General features: G+C 44.8%; 1 protein-coding gene across 5 annotated transcripts in view; it reads left to right on the top strand.

Moving 5' to 3' along the window:
• The window catches only part of LOC117346117 (class I histocompatibility antigen, F10 alpha chain-like), a 63,850-nt gene that overhangs the window by 37,679 nt on the left and 11,243 nt on the right, over window positions 1-14,928 (top strand). The window contains exons 1-2 of one of the 5 annotated variants that reach the window (XR_004536559.1): window positions 3,411-4,054; window positions 9,794-10,054. Coding sequence is in view for 2 of the 5 variants with exons in the window: in XM_033915514.1 (XP_033771405.1) it covers window positions 8,055-8,154; window positions 9,794-10,054 (361 nt within the window). In the remaining 3 variants the exon portion in view is untranslated. Of the gene's footprint in view, window positions 1-3,410; window positions 4,055-7,681; window positions 8,155-9,793; window positions 10,055-14,928 lie in introns of those variants that run through there. The other 4 variants (XR_004536558.1, XM_033915514.1, XM_033915513.1 and 1 more) reach the window with 4 other exon arrangements.

The raw sequence follows: 14,928 nt of genomic DNA, 5'->3' as shown, positions 1-14,928 counted from the left end.
ACTTGAGACTGCTATGGTTGCTATACCTCCACGAGGCGTGGCAGAGCTTATAACTTGCATCCACGTGGCACATCCAAAGCCTTTAAGAAGGCTGGGTAAGGGCGTAGAAGCACAGACATCCATCCCAACCAATGCAAACCCTTCTCCTAGACCAGGGGTAGGGAACTCCGGTCCTCGAGAGCCGTATTCCAGTCGGGTTTTCAGGATTTCCCCCAATGCATATGCATGAGATCTATTTGCATGCACTGCTTTCAATGCATATTCATTGGGGGAAGCCTGAAAACCCGACTGGAATACGGCTCTCGAGGACCGGAGTTCCCTACCCCTGTCTTAGAGAGAGGAAGTGATAATGGTTACTGTGGATGGGCCATTTGGCCTTTATCTGTCATCATGTTACTGTTTCTATAAGCATAAAGCTCTATGACATCACAGTGCAGGTGAAAAGAGCCTTAGCCAATAGGGAGAGGAGGAGATGGTGGATGCTGCAGATGTGTAGACTGGATGGGCCATTTGGCCTTTATCTGCCGTCATGTTTCTATCCTTCACTACAACAAATTTCAGGGACTACCCAACCTCTTAACTCCCTCCCCTACGTCCTAACTCGAATATCATGGGTTTGAAATTCACGGGGTGACGCTCAGAGTTTTGCCGACCGCTGCCGGTGTTATGTTTGGAAATTCAAGAACGATTATTCATCATTCAACAGGATTTGCGTTACCGCAAAAAGATGGGGCTGAAGTTATAAGGCTAATGCGGCCAACTAAGCACTGAATATCATCATTTAACTGGCTAGGTGCTGACTCCGCTCCTGGGACACACCCAAAATAGGTGCTAGGCAGTGGTGTAGCAAGGATGAGGGCCGGGGAGGCGGTCCGCCCTGGGTACCGTCTCGCTAAGGGTGGGGCACCCCTCCTCCTCTCTGCCCCTCCCCCGCTCCCCTACTTGCCATGCATGCGCACCCCATGCCTTCCACCCCATATCTCTTTTACTTCCCCGACACGAGGTTGCTGCCCATTTTGACATCGTCACCCTCGGTGATGTCACTTCTGGGACCCGTGCGTAGGACGTGACGTCAAAGAGCGAGCCGACACCGACGTGGGCACGCTGCTCATGCCGAAGAAGGTTAGGAAGATACAGGGAAAGTGTAGGGGATGCGCGTGTGCGGTAGGGGTGAGCGGGGAAGAGGGCGTCGCTGCCCCAGGTGCAGCTCGCCCTTATTACGCAACTAGCACTGCGTCCCGTATTCTGCAAACAGCACTGGGTTTTTTTAGGTCACCTAAGCTAGTTGAAAAATGCGATTTCAACAATTGTTGTAAACTGATTTTCACGGCATCCAGTGTTTGAATCATGCCGCTGTAGGCGCTCTATGGCAGTGTTCTTCAACCACCAGTCCATGGACCAGTGCCGGTCCACAGAAATTTCCTGCCGGTCCACAGGGCCAGCACGTGCATCAGGCCCAAAACAGTGTTCTTCAACCACCGGTCCACGGTGCGATCGATGCGGCATTATCTTCGAGCCAGCTCCCTCTTCCTAACTGATTCAGTGCACAAAGCCACGGGCAGTGGCTCCTACGGGCATCCTGCGCCTGAACCGGAAGCCTTCTCTCCGACGTTGCAACGTCAGAGGCTCAAACTCTATCAAGTGTGCCTGGGGCAATGAGGGGGTTAAGTGGCTTGCCCAGGGCCACAAGGAGCAGCATGGGATTTGAACCCACAACCTCAGGGTGCTGAGGTTGTAGCTCTAACCCCTGTGCCAGTTCTGCAGGCTTGTACACTCTTTTTTATGGTGTAATAAATACACTTTAAAACACACCTTCTCGCAACCACACTGACTTTACCGAACCTGTTGAAACTTCTCACACACTTCCTAAGGTTTGATACGCCTTTTCCTGTATTGAAGATTGATCCCTGCCTTTCCGTTGGATGGCGCTCGACAGCAGCATTCACCGTATTATTTTTTAATCATACTTCCTATAAACGGGCAGGACTGTATTACCTACCGGGGCCGTTCCCCCTCACATCGCCGCAGGGGAGACGATAGGCTGAGAGCCATTTTGATGACTCTTCAAATATATGTGGCATGGTGCGGTAAAATGAAAGGACTTCCCCGGTACCGTATAAAAACTGAGGATTTATAGTGAATGAATGATTACACGCTTTGCACACACTTTATAAATCTGCATGCATGGGTCACCTTCCTGCCCTTTGTGATTGTGGGAGTGGGGAAAGGGGGGGGGGCACAGATTTTAAGCGTACTGTGGGTGGGAGAGCAGGGAGCCGAGGAGAGACAGGCAGTAGAGGAGGCAATCAGTGAGGGGTGACTGCGAAAGGAGGGAAGGGGTGATGAGGTCACCTTCAGCCTGCCAAAATGCCTTCAGAGGTTGCTAAGGCTGGGGCCTGACTGTTTCAATAAACAAAGCGCCTGGAAGCACTTGGAAAGAGCGAGGGGGGAACAGGCATGTGTGCCCGAGATCGAGCCACATGACTACATGCTGAGACATGCCAGAGGGATTCTGTATCCTGCGCACACATGTGACCACCTCGTCTCCCGCGGTGTCTGCGACAGGAACGAGCACAGACGAGCAAGCTGAGCTCAGAAGCTTGGCTGAGAGCTCTGGCCCAGTGTCGCAAATGCACGAGGCCGCCAGGGCAGGAGAACGCCTGTACACCAGCTGGACTACGCAAAACAAGACATGAGATCAACAAAAATTCATTTAGGATTCATAAGTCATTCCTAGAGCAAATCCTGATTATACCCCAGCCAGTGATTGGAAGGCCAAAATCTCAAGCAGGAGGCACCCCAATCCAAACCATACAATGAGACATCGCAGTCGTAAACATGAGATTTTTCAACCATTCTCTCAGTCATGAGACACCCTTGTTCTTACCATGAGATGCTTCACCCATGAGATATCAACCATCCTCAACTAGGAGACACCCCCAATCCAAGTAAGAGACTTTTGAACCATAGATCCTTCACTCTCTCAATCCTGAGACACCCCAGTCATGTGATGCTTCACCCATGAGTCATCCCGAGCCTCAACTAGGAGACTGTCCCCAATTTGAAGCATGAAACTTTTCAACTAGGAATCATTTACTCGTGAGACATCCCAGTCCCACCATGCAATGCTTCACCCACAAGACATTTAGTTTCAACTAGGAAACCTCCAGGATCCCCCAAGTAAGAGACTTTTCAAACGTGAACAGTTCCCATCCTGAATCATGAGACACCCAGTCCATCCATGAGCCATTTCACCCAGGAGTAATCTAAGGAAATACTTTTATAGAGAAAGTGTGGTAAGTGCGTGGAACAGTCTCCCAGTAGAGGTGGTAGAGACAGAGACTGTGTCTGAATTCAAAAAAGCCTGAAATAGGCACGTGGGATCTCTTAGAGAGAGGAAGAGCGGATGGAAAAACTGGTTGGGCCATTTGGCCTTTAGCTGCCATCATGTTTCAAAGATTCTCCCAAGCCTTCATCCTTGTTCAACTCTTGACATCCCCAACCTGAACCATGAGACACTCCAGTTCAAAGTTTGAGGCTTTTCAACCGCAAAACATTCCCAATGTCCACTCCAAATGTGAACACAGTATCAGCACAAACCAAATCCTACCATGAGACGGCCCAATCTCAAGCACAGAAAACTTAACATAATATAAATTAAATTAAATTGCAACCGTGAGACATTTACACATCAACTACATGATATTCCGAACGACCATGAAAAATCTGAATTTCTCTCTCTCTCTCATAAGACACCCCAAATATGAGATATTTTAACCAGAAAACTATACGTCTGTTATCATGAGATACCCCAAACTCCAATTATAAGACATTTTATTATGAGACATCCCAAATGCCAAACATGAGACGAGACACCCCAAATTCCACAATCAATCCAGCAAACATCATTGGTAGGGAATGGAGGAAGAACTAGGCTAACAATAGCCCTGCATCTGGGGTGATTCAGAGTGTGGGAGAGACAGACAGCCTGTCGCCACGCCATGGACTGGGACTCAGACATCGGAAATGGAATTGATCATGAGATCAACAGCAGGTGAGGGTCTGATGCAGCCTCTACAAACTCCCTGAAGACCCCCAAACTTTCCAAACTTCATAAATCATTATTAAGTGATATCAGCTGGAATAAACAAAAGAGAGACCAGGAGAAAACAGAAAAATAAAACAACTTTAGCTGTCCATCTTTCTCTAAGTCTCTCTTGCTCTCTCCATTTTTTGTCCTCCTTGCTGTCTTTCTCTGTCCTTTTCCATCCCCCTATCTCTGCATCTCTTTCTCTCTCTGTCCTCTTTCTCTTCCTCTGTCTCTTTCTAACCCCCTTCTCTCCATCCTTCTCTCTCTCTTTCTCTGTCCCTTTCCATCTCTCTTTTTTGCATCTCTCTGTCCCTCTCTATCACTTTCTCTCTGTCCTCTTTCACTTCCTCTGTCTCTTTCTAACCCCCTTCACTCTATCCTTCTCTCTCTCTCATCCTTTCTGCCTCTCTCCATCTCGCTCTCTCTTTCTGTGTCCCTTTCCATCTCTCTTTTTTTTGCATCTCTCTGTCCCTCTCCATCTCTTTCTCTCTGCCCTCTTTCGCTTCCTCTGTCTCTTTCTGACCCCCTTCACTCCATCCTTCCTGTCTCTCTCCATCTCTCTCTCTCTTTCTCTGTCCCTTTCCATCTCTCTTTTTTTTGCATCTCTCTGTCCCTCTCCATCTCTTTCTCTCTGTCCTTTCACTTCCTCTGTCTCTTTCTAACCCCCTTCTCTCCATGCTTCTCTCTTTCTTTCTCTGTGTTCCTCTCCATCTCTCTCTTTCTCTATCCCTTTTCATTTCTCTTTTTTGCATCTCTCTGTCCCTCTCCATCTCTTTCTCTCTCTGTCTTCTTTCGCTTCCTCTGTCTCTTTCTAACCCCTTCTCTCTATCCTTCTCTGTCCCTCTCCATCTCTTTATCTCTCTCTGTCTTCTTTCGCTTCCTCTGTCTCTTTCTAACCCCTTCTCTCCATCCTTCTCTCTTTCTTTCTCTGTGTTCCTCCCCATCTCTCTCTTTCTCTGTAACTTTTCATCTCTCTTTTTTGCATCTCTCTGTCCCTCTCCGTCTCTTGTCTCTCTCTCTCTCTCCTCTCCCCATCCTTTTCTCTCTCTCTATCTCTCTCTTCCTTTCTGTCTCTCTCTATCCCTCTCTCTCTCTCTCTGTTCCTCTGTCCCTCCCCATCCCTCTCTTCATCTCTCTTTATCCCACTCCATCTCTCCCTCTTCCTCTGCATTCCTCTTTTCATCTCTTTCTCTCTTAGACCCTCTTTTTTTCTCCATGTCTCTCTCTGTGCCCCCATCCCTGTCTTTCTTTAGAGAGAGAGAGAGGGAGAAAGAAAGAAAGCAAAAGGCCTGAGGCACAGACAGAGAAATGGAGAAACAGAAATCAGAATGCAAAATTGCAGAAACCAGAATGCAAAGGTCAAAGCATGAAACAGAAATATACCCTGAACACCCTGCCCCAGTGTTACTCTGCAGTAACTAAGTGTAAGCTCTGAGATCAGAGTCCCCTATGAACAGGCAGTGGTCAACAAATTTATGAGTAGAGACATCAGCTACAGAAAAAGCACATCTGTAGCATGATGTTAGCAGGGAGGCCAAGAGGCGCACACACATAGCAGGACCCAAATATGTAATTTCCTACACAGGAACCACAACTGCAGGGGAGAACACATCCTGAACTTTGTGCTCCAGTGCTACTCTGCAGTAACTCAAGTGTCAATTGTGGCTGGAGCTGACCTGAGAATCCCACTGGCAGCCGCACACACACAGGCAACAACCCAAAGGGATCATATATACACAGGGAAAGTGCGACAAGATATAATCCAGACCTTTGAAGCAATGCAACAAAGCATAAATATTACAGTGCAAATTAAAGAGCAGGGCATACGGAGATGATATAATTTGCAGGCTGTGTTGGTGGTATGAATTAGAGGCCCAGGGTAATTTCTCCCTTAGGAGATGTGGTGTACCAAACAGCTTTCTAAGTTTTTGCACAGAACCCAGCCGCTAAAGACATCATATTGGGAAAGATTTCATTACCCTCAGAGGTCTGGGCTGTTTTAATGTGGATTGTTTTTTTCCATCAACCACAGCCTCCCAGAGGTCATGCCATAATCCAGACATCTAATAAGAAAGAAAAGCCCTGAAACTGAATAAAATCTTTTTTTTTTTTTTCTACACATTGATTAAAGGAACAAATTATCTAGATTCCAGAAATTCAGTAGCTCTTCTAGCCAGGTCACCCCCTAACTCCTCATTCCCGAATAATCCCTCCCCCCCCCCCCCCCCCCCCCCACTACTCAGTTTGTTCTGCATTGAAGCTGTTCAGTGTCAGGTTCTGATTAAGACACAATCCTCAGAGACAACTTTACAGAGGGTTATGTTTTTTTGTAAGTTTATGTTCTTAATAAGAAAAACATTGGAGAGGATTCCAGAAAATGACAATTCCACCTGTTTCTTCCCGCGTTAGAAGGAAAATTGGAAAAAGAACCAGCCCGATTGTGAGAGAGAGGAAAAATATGTTGAAAATATTTTACGAAAATGGGCTAAAATTTGCAGTTGCAATGGTTTCATAACATAGGATTTTATCGTACCAGTACTGTCGCTGCAAATTTGACGCGGAAACTTTTTGAGGCATTCCCACAGTTTTTAACTGTGCATCAGTATTAGAGAATGACACGGGGGACAAATTTTTCCCGTCCCTGCAGGAAATCATTTTCCCGTCCCTGCCCCATTCCTGCAACTTCCGTCCTCATCTGCACAAGCCTCAAACACTTTAAAATCATAAGTGTCCGAGGCTTGTGCGGTTAAGGCAGAGCTTACAGGAATGGGGCAGGGACAGCGACAAACCTCACGGCTCCATCTCTCTCTCTGTCCCCTTCAGTGAGTACTGGCGGCCCTCTTTTGGTCCCCTACAATTTTGCTTTATAAGTTCCTCTGAAATCAGTTCGTTCTCAGTCATCTGCCTTTCTTACCACAGAGCTTCCCAGTTACTCACTTCCAGGAGGGAGAATTGTAGGCCAGTCCTGGATTTATGTCAACCTCATCCTGATGAATTGCAGCATTATGGGACCTGAAGTGCTGATTTCAAGAGGTACAGTCAGGGACTACAAATCCCACACCACTTTGGGATATAAGTTTAAAACCAGGACTGGCTAAAAAGTCTCCCTCCTGGAAGCTCTGTCCCCCACCTCCCTCTTCCCATTCCTTCTCCTTCCTCATTTAACACTGTCAGTCTGTGAATTAAAAATAAGGAGCAGTTTCTATATTGGAAACAAGAAAATGAATACATTTTTAAGTAACATATGGGACCAGCCATTACTGCAAAAGGTCATTGACAGCGGGGTTGGCCAGGTTCTCATGAAAAGGCCAATCTAGGCTTCGGTTTGCCCCACTGCATACTGGGATTTGTGGTTCTGGTGGTGTACCATTAGGAAAATCAGAACTCCATGTACAAGATGGGGATACAAAGTGATGTCCAGAGCTGTCAAGTTACCCACTTCCAGGAGGGAAACCTTATTTTGACCATCAAGGTTTTGAACTTACATCCCAAAGCAGTGTGCAATTTGTAGTCCCTGATTCTACCCATTGAAATCAGCACTCAGAGTCCCATAATGCATTCGAATAGGCTTGTCTTAAATCCAGGACCGGCCTAAAACCAGCCTCCCTGGACCTGGGTAACTTGGTAGCTCTGGATGTGTTTCTTTAAAGAGCAGCAGAAAGTAACAGTCTCGGAAACAGCGTGACAGCTGTGGGCAAAGTTTTTCCCACACCTTGTGAGAGGGCGAGGCCTTGGCAGCCTTCTACAAACACTTCCGCCTTCTGCACAAATGTACAACCTGAAACCCTGCAGCCTGGACTCTTTCTGATTACAGGTGGAGGTGGGGTCATTTTCTTCATTTTCTCCCCTCTGCCCCTAAGGGCCAAGGACCTGGGAAAAGACCCATGGTGCTTGGGAAACAGAGAGAAAGGAGGCCTGTACTATTGCTTTGACTGATTTATTTTTCCTGGGTGGAGAAAGCCATATGATGTTTCCAGTGTTGGAAGGACAGAGGCCTGGTGGCTGCTATGCCTTCCTTGGCTCCTTGGCTGTGCTTGCCCTCTATGCGGATGGAGTGGTTCCAGGTAATGCTGCTACCCCTGTCTGTCTCCCCATAACCCCCCCCCCTCCCCTTACTTAGGGACAGGGTTACCATAAGGCTCCAGAAAAAGGAGGATGGATTGAGACATCTGGGTTTTACTTCCATTGAAAGTAATGGAAGTAAAACCCAGATGTCTCAATCCATCTTCCTTTTTCTGGAGCCATATGGTAACTCTACTCTTACCTCACCCCACCTGGGAATGTGTCTGGAAGGGGGGTGAGAGGCAGTAGTTAAGCGGGAAGGGGAAATGAGGTTCCTGGTAAATCTGGGAATCGGTTCTGAATGAAACATCTTCCACTGCCCCCTCCCATTTCTAAGGCTGCCAACTAGATCCAGATTTTCAGGACAGGATCAATCCAATCCTGTTGGTACCCCATTGCATTCCCTAAGAAAAAGCAAGACTACAAGTCCCAGCATGCACTGCATTAAACCCAGGCATGGATCCAGTTGGCAGTCTTATTCGTTTCCCAGCAACACAGTAGGGTTCAAAAGAGGGGTGACAGAAAAATCCCAAGAACCGATTAGCTGGATAGACTTGGGAAAAGTCATGGCTTATCTCTGGAAATGAACCAGGTGGAACAGATATACTAATTTTGGGGATCTGCTCAGGGGTGGATGCCTCTATCGTGCATCAGGGCCTGCCCCGGTAGACCGAGTGCTGCCAGGAGTGGCTGTACATGTACATTAAGACCACTGCCACCAATAAAAAGCAAAGAGCGAGAAAAAATAAGTTCTGTCACGTTCCTGCCCCCTCCCTCGGCAGACTTCCTGTGTTGAAAGAGAGGGTGGCAATATGGCAGAAGCTTGAGCCCTACAGTGGCACAGAAGCCTCACACTGCACTTTTTTTTTTTCACAACTGCAGGCCAGGTGATGGTGTCAGAGAGGCAAGGCAAGGTGAGGAGAAGGGCTGGGATGAAGAAAATCCCCTGAGCCAGTGCTTTGGTGTAATCTGGTCTTGTCTGCAGTCCGTGTGACCTAGACTGGCTCCTGTTGGATACTGCTTGTCATGACAGGCTTTGGGGTTGCCAACTGAATGTAGATTCACTGGGTAGAGATGATCCAGTCCTGGGGTTACCCCATTTATGCAGGGACTTGTAGATCTGATTTCCACATTGCAAGAAAAGCAAAACTACAAGTCCCTGCATGCAATGAAGTAAATCCAGGACTGGATCAACCCTGCTGGATGAATCTGGATCCAGTTGGCAACCTTAACAGACCTTGGTCTTACTCTGTATTTTGTATTCTTATATTCCCGCAGGACAAGGCAGGGCATGAGTTAGAGATGTTGGGGGCCCGGGGCAAAAATTTAGGAGGGGCCCTAAAAAATTCATTAGCAGGCTGTGCCTTCTTCAGTGCTGGATACGATTAGGGACCTCTTTGGTAAGAGGGCCCAGGGAAGTTGCTCTTTGCACCCCCTAATGCTGCCACTGTACCAGAAAGAGGAAGATATGGTGTCCTATCAGAGGGGAAGACAGGAGAGTGTGAGAGAAACAAGCACTCTGTGACAACACATGTACACATCATCTTGTCGATAAAGTTTCCTGAATTTGAATCTTAGAAACAGCTGAGACGCCAAAGTATTTTTCACATAATAAGACTGTCTGTCTCGCATCTCCTCTAGTTTCACACATCCTCACCTACAAGTACTCCGCCACATATGACCACACGGGACTGCTAGACTTTACGGCAGAGGGGCAGGTGGACGATGTCCTCATTGATAGCTACGACAGAGCAACCTGGAGGAAGGTCCCAAGGCAACGATGGCTCTTGGAGGCCATGGAGCCCGAGTACTGGGAGCGAGGCAGCCTGAGTCGGCGGAAGAAAGAGATTTTGTTCCAGCAAAACATGGAGATCCTGAGGAGGAGAACAAATGAGAGCAGAGGTAAGGGGCTGCAGGTCTTTCTCTGACCCTCTCACCATCATCAACCCAGAACTTGCCTCTCCGTTGGAGGCCATTTCTAACCTAATCGCCGTCAACCCAGAGCGTATTTCTCTTTCCCACCCTTGTAGGGGGACCTTCATGAGCTGACCTCGACTGGGAACGTGTCTGGAAGGGGGTGAGAGGCAGTAGTTAAGTGGGGAGGGGAGGGGAAATGAGGTTCCAATAGGGGGTCATCTCGCCATTGTTTGATGTTTATTCAGTGCTTCATATATCGCTGTTTCTGTGCAACAGGTCTTAGCAGTTAACACAACATAGAATATCAGGTATTATGTCCCTCTCTGGCCTGGTGGGCTCGCAATCTAACTATGGTACCTGAGGGGGAAGGGAATATTCTTTTCTCACCATAAAATCATTGACGCCAGTGCTCTGGTTTGGTAAAGTGCTGCCCCCTAGAGGTATCATATTAAAACGTCACATAAATTGATTCTTGTCTTTGGCATCTGGCTTGTCTCTCCGATATGGGCCCTTCTTCACACTTTTTGCATTGAATAATATATGTATTTATTTATCTAAAAAAATTTATAAACCGCTTAAAATCAAAGCGATGTCCAAAATAACATACATATAAGAACATAAGAAGTTGCCACCACTGGGTCAGACCAGAGGTCCATCACGCCCAGCGGTCCGCTCCCGCGGCGGCCCATCAGGTCTGTGACCTGTGAAGTTGTTCCTGACCATTTCTGTAACCTACCTCTACATCTATATGTAACCCTCAATCCCCTCATCCTTTAGGAACCTATCTAAACCTTCCTTGAAACCCTGTAGTGTGCTCTGGCCTATCACAAACCAAATCTACATCGAACAAAATTAACATTAACATATCGATCTTTATCAAGCTGGAGATCTTACTTCATCTTGTGACATCACTACATTAACCCTTGGGTGCAATGCAACTCTAGATTTATTTGGCGCTCAGTCTATAATACCAGGGGTGTCCACCTTTTGGCTTCCCTGGGCCGCATTGGCTGAAAAACATTTTTCTGGGGCCGCACAAATGCGCACACTGCAGCAAGACAGAGGAGGGAGCCAGCAAGATGGTAAGCACCCGGGGGCAGCAGAGGAAAACACTGCATCACCCTTGACCGGGGCCGCACAAAATACTTCACGGTGCCACATGTGGCCCTCGGGTCGCAGGTTAGACACCCCTGGTCTATACATATTACATAAATGCATCAACGAACTATTGAATTCTCAACTGTTTCCTGAAACGTGTACGATCTTTACACAGTCTCATGACTCCCACTACTGAAAATCTCATATCTCTTATCCTAGTTTCCTTATCTTTTACGGGGCCTGATTGTCTTAGACTCCTCCCCCTTGTATTAATTTAAACATTTGTATTATCTCTCTCCCTCTTTTTTTCCCTCCTCACCTTGTTCCACCCTGGAAGCCAGCTACCTCCCTCTGATCCATACTGGGAGGGGACTTTCCCAACCCTCTGGAATTCACCCTACTATTCATCTGTCCCTTCCTTTAATGATTCACACTTGGTCCCACAGTAGCCTCCATCTCGTCCCTGGCCCCAGGATTTTACACTAGGAGTGTGCATTCAGTGTAGGCCCGTATAACCTCTGAATTAATATGTACCAATTTGACTTATATGCATTAAAATTTTGTACCAAGAAAAGGATCTGGGTGTCATTGTAGACAATACGATGAAATCTTCCGCCCATGTGTGGCGGCAGCCAAAAAAGCAAACAGGATGCTAGAAATTATTATAAAAGGGATGGTTAACAAGACTAAGAATGTTATAATGCCCCTGTATCGCTCCATGGTGCAACCTCACGTGGAGTATTGCCTTCAATTCTGGTCTCCTTATCTCAAGAAAGATAGTGGCGCTAGAAAAGGTTCAAAGAAGAGCGACCAAGATGGTAAAAGGGATGAAACTCCTCTCGTATGAGGAAAGACTAAAACGGTTAGGGCTCTTCAGCTTGAAAAAGAGACGGCTGAGGGGAGATAGGATCGAATTCTACAAAATCCTGAATGGAGTAGAACGGGTACAAGTGGATCGATTTTTCACTCCGTCAAAAATTACAAAGACTAGAGAACACTTGATGAAGTTACACGGAAATACTTTTTAAACCAATAGGAGGAAATATTTTTTCACTCAGAGAATAGTTAAGCTCTTGAACGCGTTGCCAGAGAATGTGGTAAGAGCGGATAGCATTGCTGGTTTTAAGAAAGGTTTGGACAAGTTCCTGGAGGAAAAGTCCATAGTCTGTTATTAAGAAAGACATGGGGGAAGCCACTGCTTGCCCTGTATTGGTAGCATGGAATATTGCTACTCCTTAGGGTTTTGGCCAGGTACCAGTGACCTGGATTGGCCACCGTGAGAACGGGCTATTGGGCTTGATTGGCCATGGGTCTGACCCAGTAAGACTATTCTTATGTTCTAATCCAATTTTACATCTTAATTTCTAAAATGAAGAGAAAATAGTGTCTGAAAATTGGCCAAAAGAATTCATAATTGATCTGAAAATTAACTGGAAAAAAATTTTTGCCCCAAAATTTTTTTATTTTTTTTTAGAATGTAATATGAGTACCTTATGTATAACAATTTTTATTGAAAGAATCAAATAATCAATACAATAGGATAATACAAAAATACATTCAATACAATAAGAATTACAATAATATTTCATACAAATTTAAATCATTCTTTCAAATTTAATTTCCATCTGAATTAATTCAATCTTATCTACACCCCCCTTAATTCCATCCCCTACCCATTATCTTCCCCTAAATGAAATCCCTCACCCTGGATGAAAGTTGACAAAAATAAAGAATTAAAATAAATAACTGGAATGTAATTAGTAAACCTAATTTTCATAATAAATCATTGATAACCAAACTTCGTATTTTTGGTGAAAGATTCTGAATCTAAGGATCCCAAACGTCCATAAAAAGACGAGTTTTTTTTAGGCAAATCTCGAACCTCCCAACTCTCAAATAAAAATAAGCGATGTAATTGATTCCTCCAATGCCCAAAACTTGGAGATTCTTTCTGCAACCAAAATGGCATAATACATTTAGGTCCAGTCATACAGGCTTTCTGAAATAAAAGACATTTTAGTTGGCCAAAAACCCCACAAGCTGATGCTTTACCAAAAATGATTCCCCTAGGACAACCCACTATCGAATTACCCCATAAAGAACCCCAAAATAATAGGATGGCAGACCAAAATGAGTTAATCAAAGGACACAACCAAAAAGCATGAGATAATGTGCCAGGATCTTTATTACATTTAATACAAATTGGGGTATCTATTAAATTCGCATGAAAAGCTTGAATTTGGGAAAAATAAGCCCTATGCAAAATTCTATAAGTACATTCTCTCCAAACATACCCTTTTATAATCTTTGGTAATCTATTAATAGATTGAGTAAAATCAAGAAGAGAAATCTGAATTCCCAACTCCTCATTCCAATTTTCTAGAATTTTATCATATGTACAGGTAGGTAATATATTCCGCCACCACTTGTGTAATATATCATTATAATTGAAATATAAAATTATAATAAATAAATACATAAAATAAACATCAGGGTTGCCATAATATAATGAAAAGATAAACATTACAATATTTTACTCCTTCATATTCAATAAGCAGTTCCAAATTGTTTTAAATTTCTTCATATTGCCACACTTCTGGTAATTTCATATAGTTTCTCATATTTACTATATAAACAGTCCGTTTTCCACCATATGTTATAATCCAATTTAGAGGAGTCTTTCCAATTAAATAAAATTGTTTTGATTGCAATCACTATTAAATTCTTAAGTAACTGTTTATTATACGTATTTAATGTAGATTTTAGACCATATTAGCCTACAATAATTATCTGATAATTTAGGGGTTCTGTTATCGATAGTAAACCTGACACTGTTGACTATATCGTATTCCAATATGACGCAACATATGGGCAGTTAAAGAACATATGTTCTAAAGTTCCAAGTCCTACTTTAGAAGACCAACAAATATTTTTCCTTTAGATTTATCTAATTTAGCTAGTTTAACTGAAATCCACAATAGAGAATGACACGGGGATCGTTTACCACAGTAAAATCGTGGTCACCGCAGGAATGGAGACATTTGCAACTGGTTTACCACAGGAATGGGGGACAAGACCTTTTACCGCCCCGTGGGAGCAGTGAAAAGTCTTGCTCCTGTGGTAAAAAAATTGCGCCCATGTCAGACTCGGCATCTCCTCCCCAGCTCCTCTTGGGCCTATTTTACCTTCAGGAACCAGCCATGCCATGATGAAGACAGAAGGAACCCAAAAACAATGCCTGAGACCAATGTGATTTGAAGAATAAAATTACCAGACAACAAAAGGTAGGGAAAAAAAATTTATTTTATATTTTGTGATTAGAATATTTCAGATTTGAAATATGTATCCTGCTAGAGCTGGTATTAGACATAACTGGGGACCGCAAAGCCCAGGCTGTGCTTCTTTAGCTTCCAGCTGGCTTAGGGCTCTCTCTCTCTGACCAGGGAGCAGTTGCTCTCCCCTAACACTATTCCTGCCATGTGTGACTGAAGTATTCTGTTAGCTTGATTCTTCTATGTAGCATTCTGTAGTAATTTGGTTTGTTCAGTTTTCACAATAGTGGAGGAGATATTTGTGAAAGGGGGGGGAGACAGGGGTTTTGTTGATCCTTGTTTGATATTATTTGTGTTTATAAAATGACAATTTTACAGAATAAAATAAGTTCAGAATAAAATCAACTATTCGAGGCTTGTGGGATCTGACAGTTTGCGGGGCGGGGACGAGCTCATGGGTACGGGGCGGAAACAGTGATAAATTTTTTT

This window comes from Geotrypetes seraphini, chromosome 12 (assembly GCF_902459505.1).
Source record: "Geotrypetes seraphini chromosome 12, aGeoSer1.1, whole genome shotgun sequence".
NCBI lineage: Eukaryota > Metazoa > Chordata > Amphibia > Gymnophiona > Dermophiidae > Geotrypetes > Geotrypetes seraphini.
This window is presented reverse-complemented; position numbering and strand designations above follow the sequence as displayed.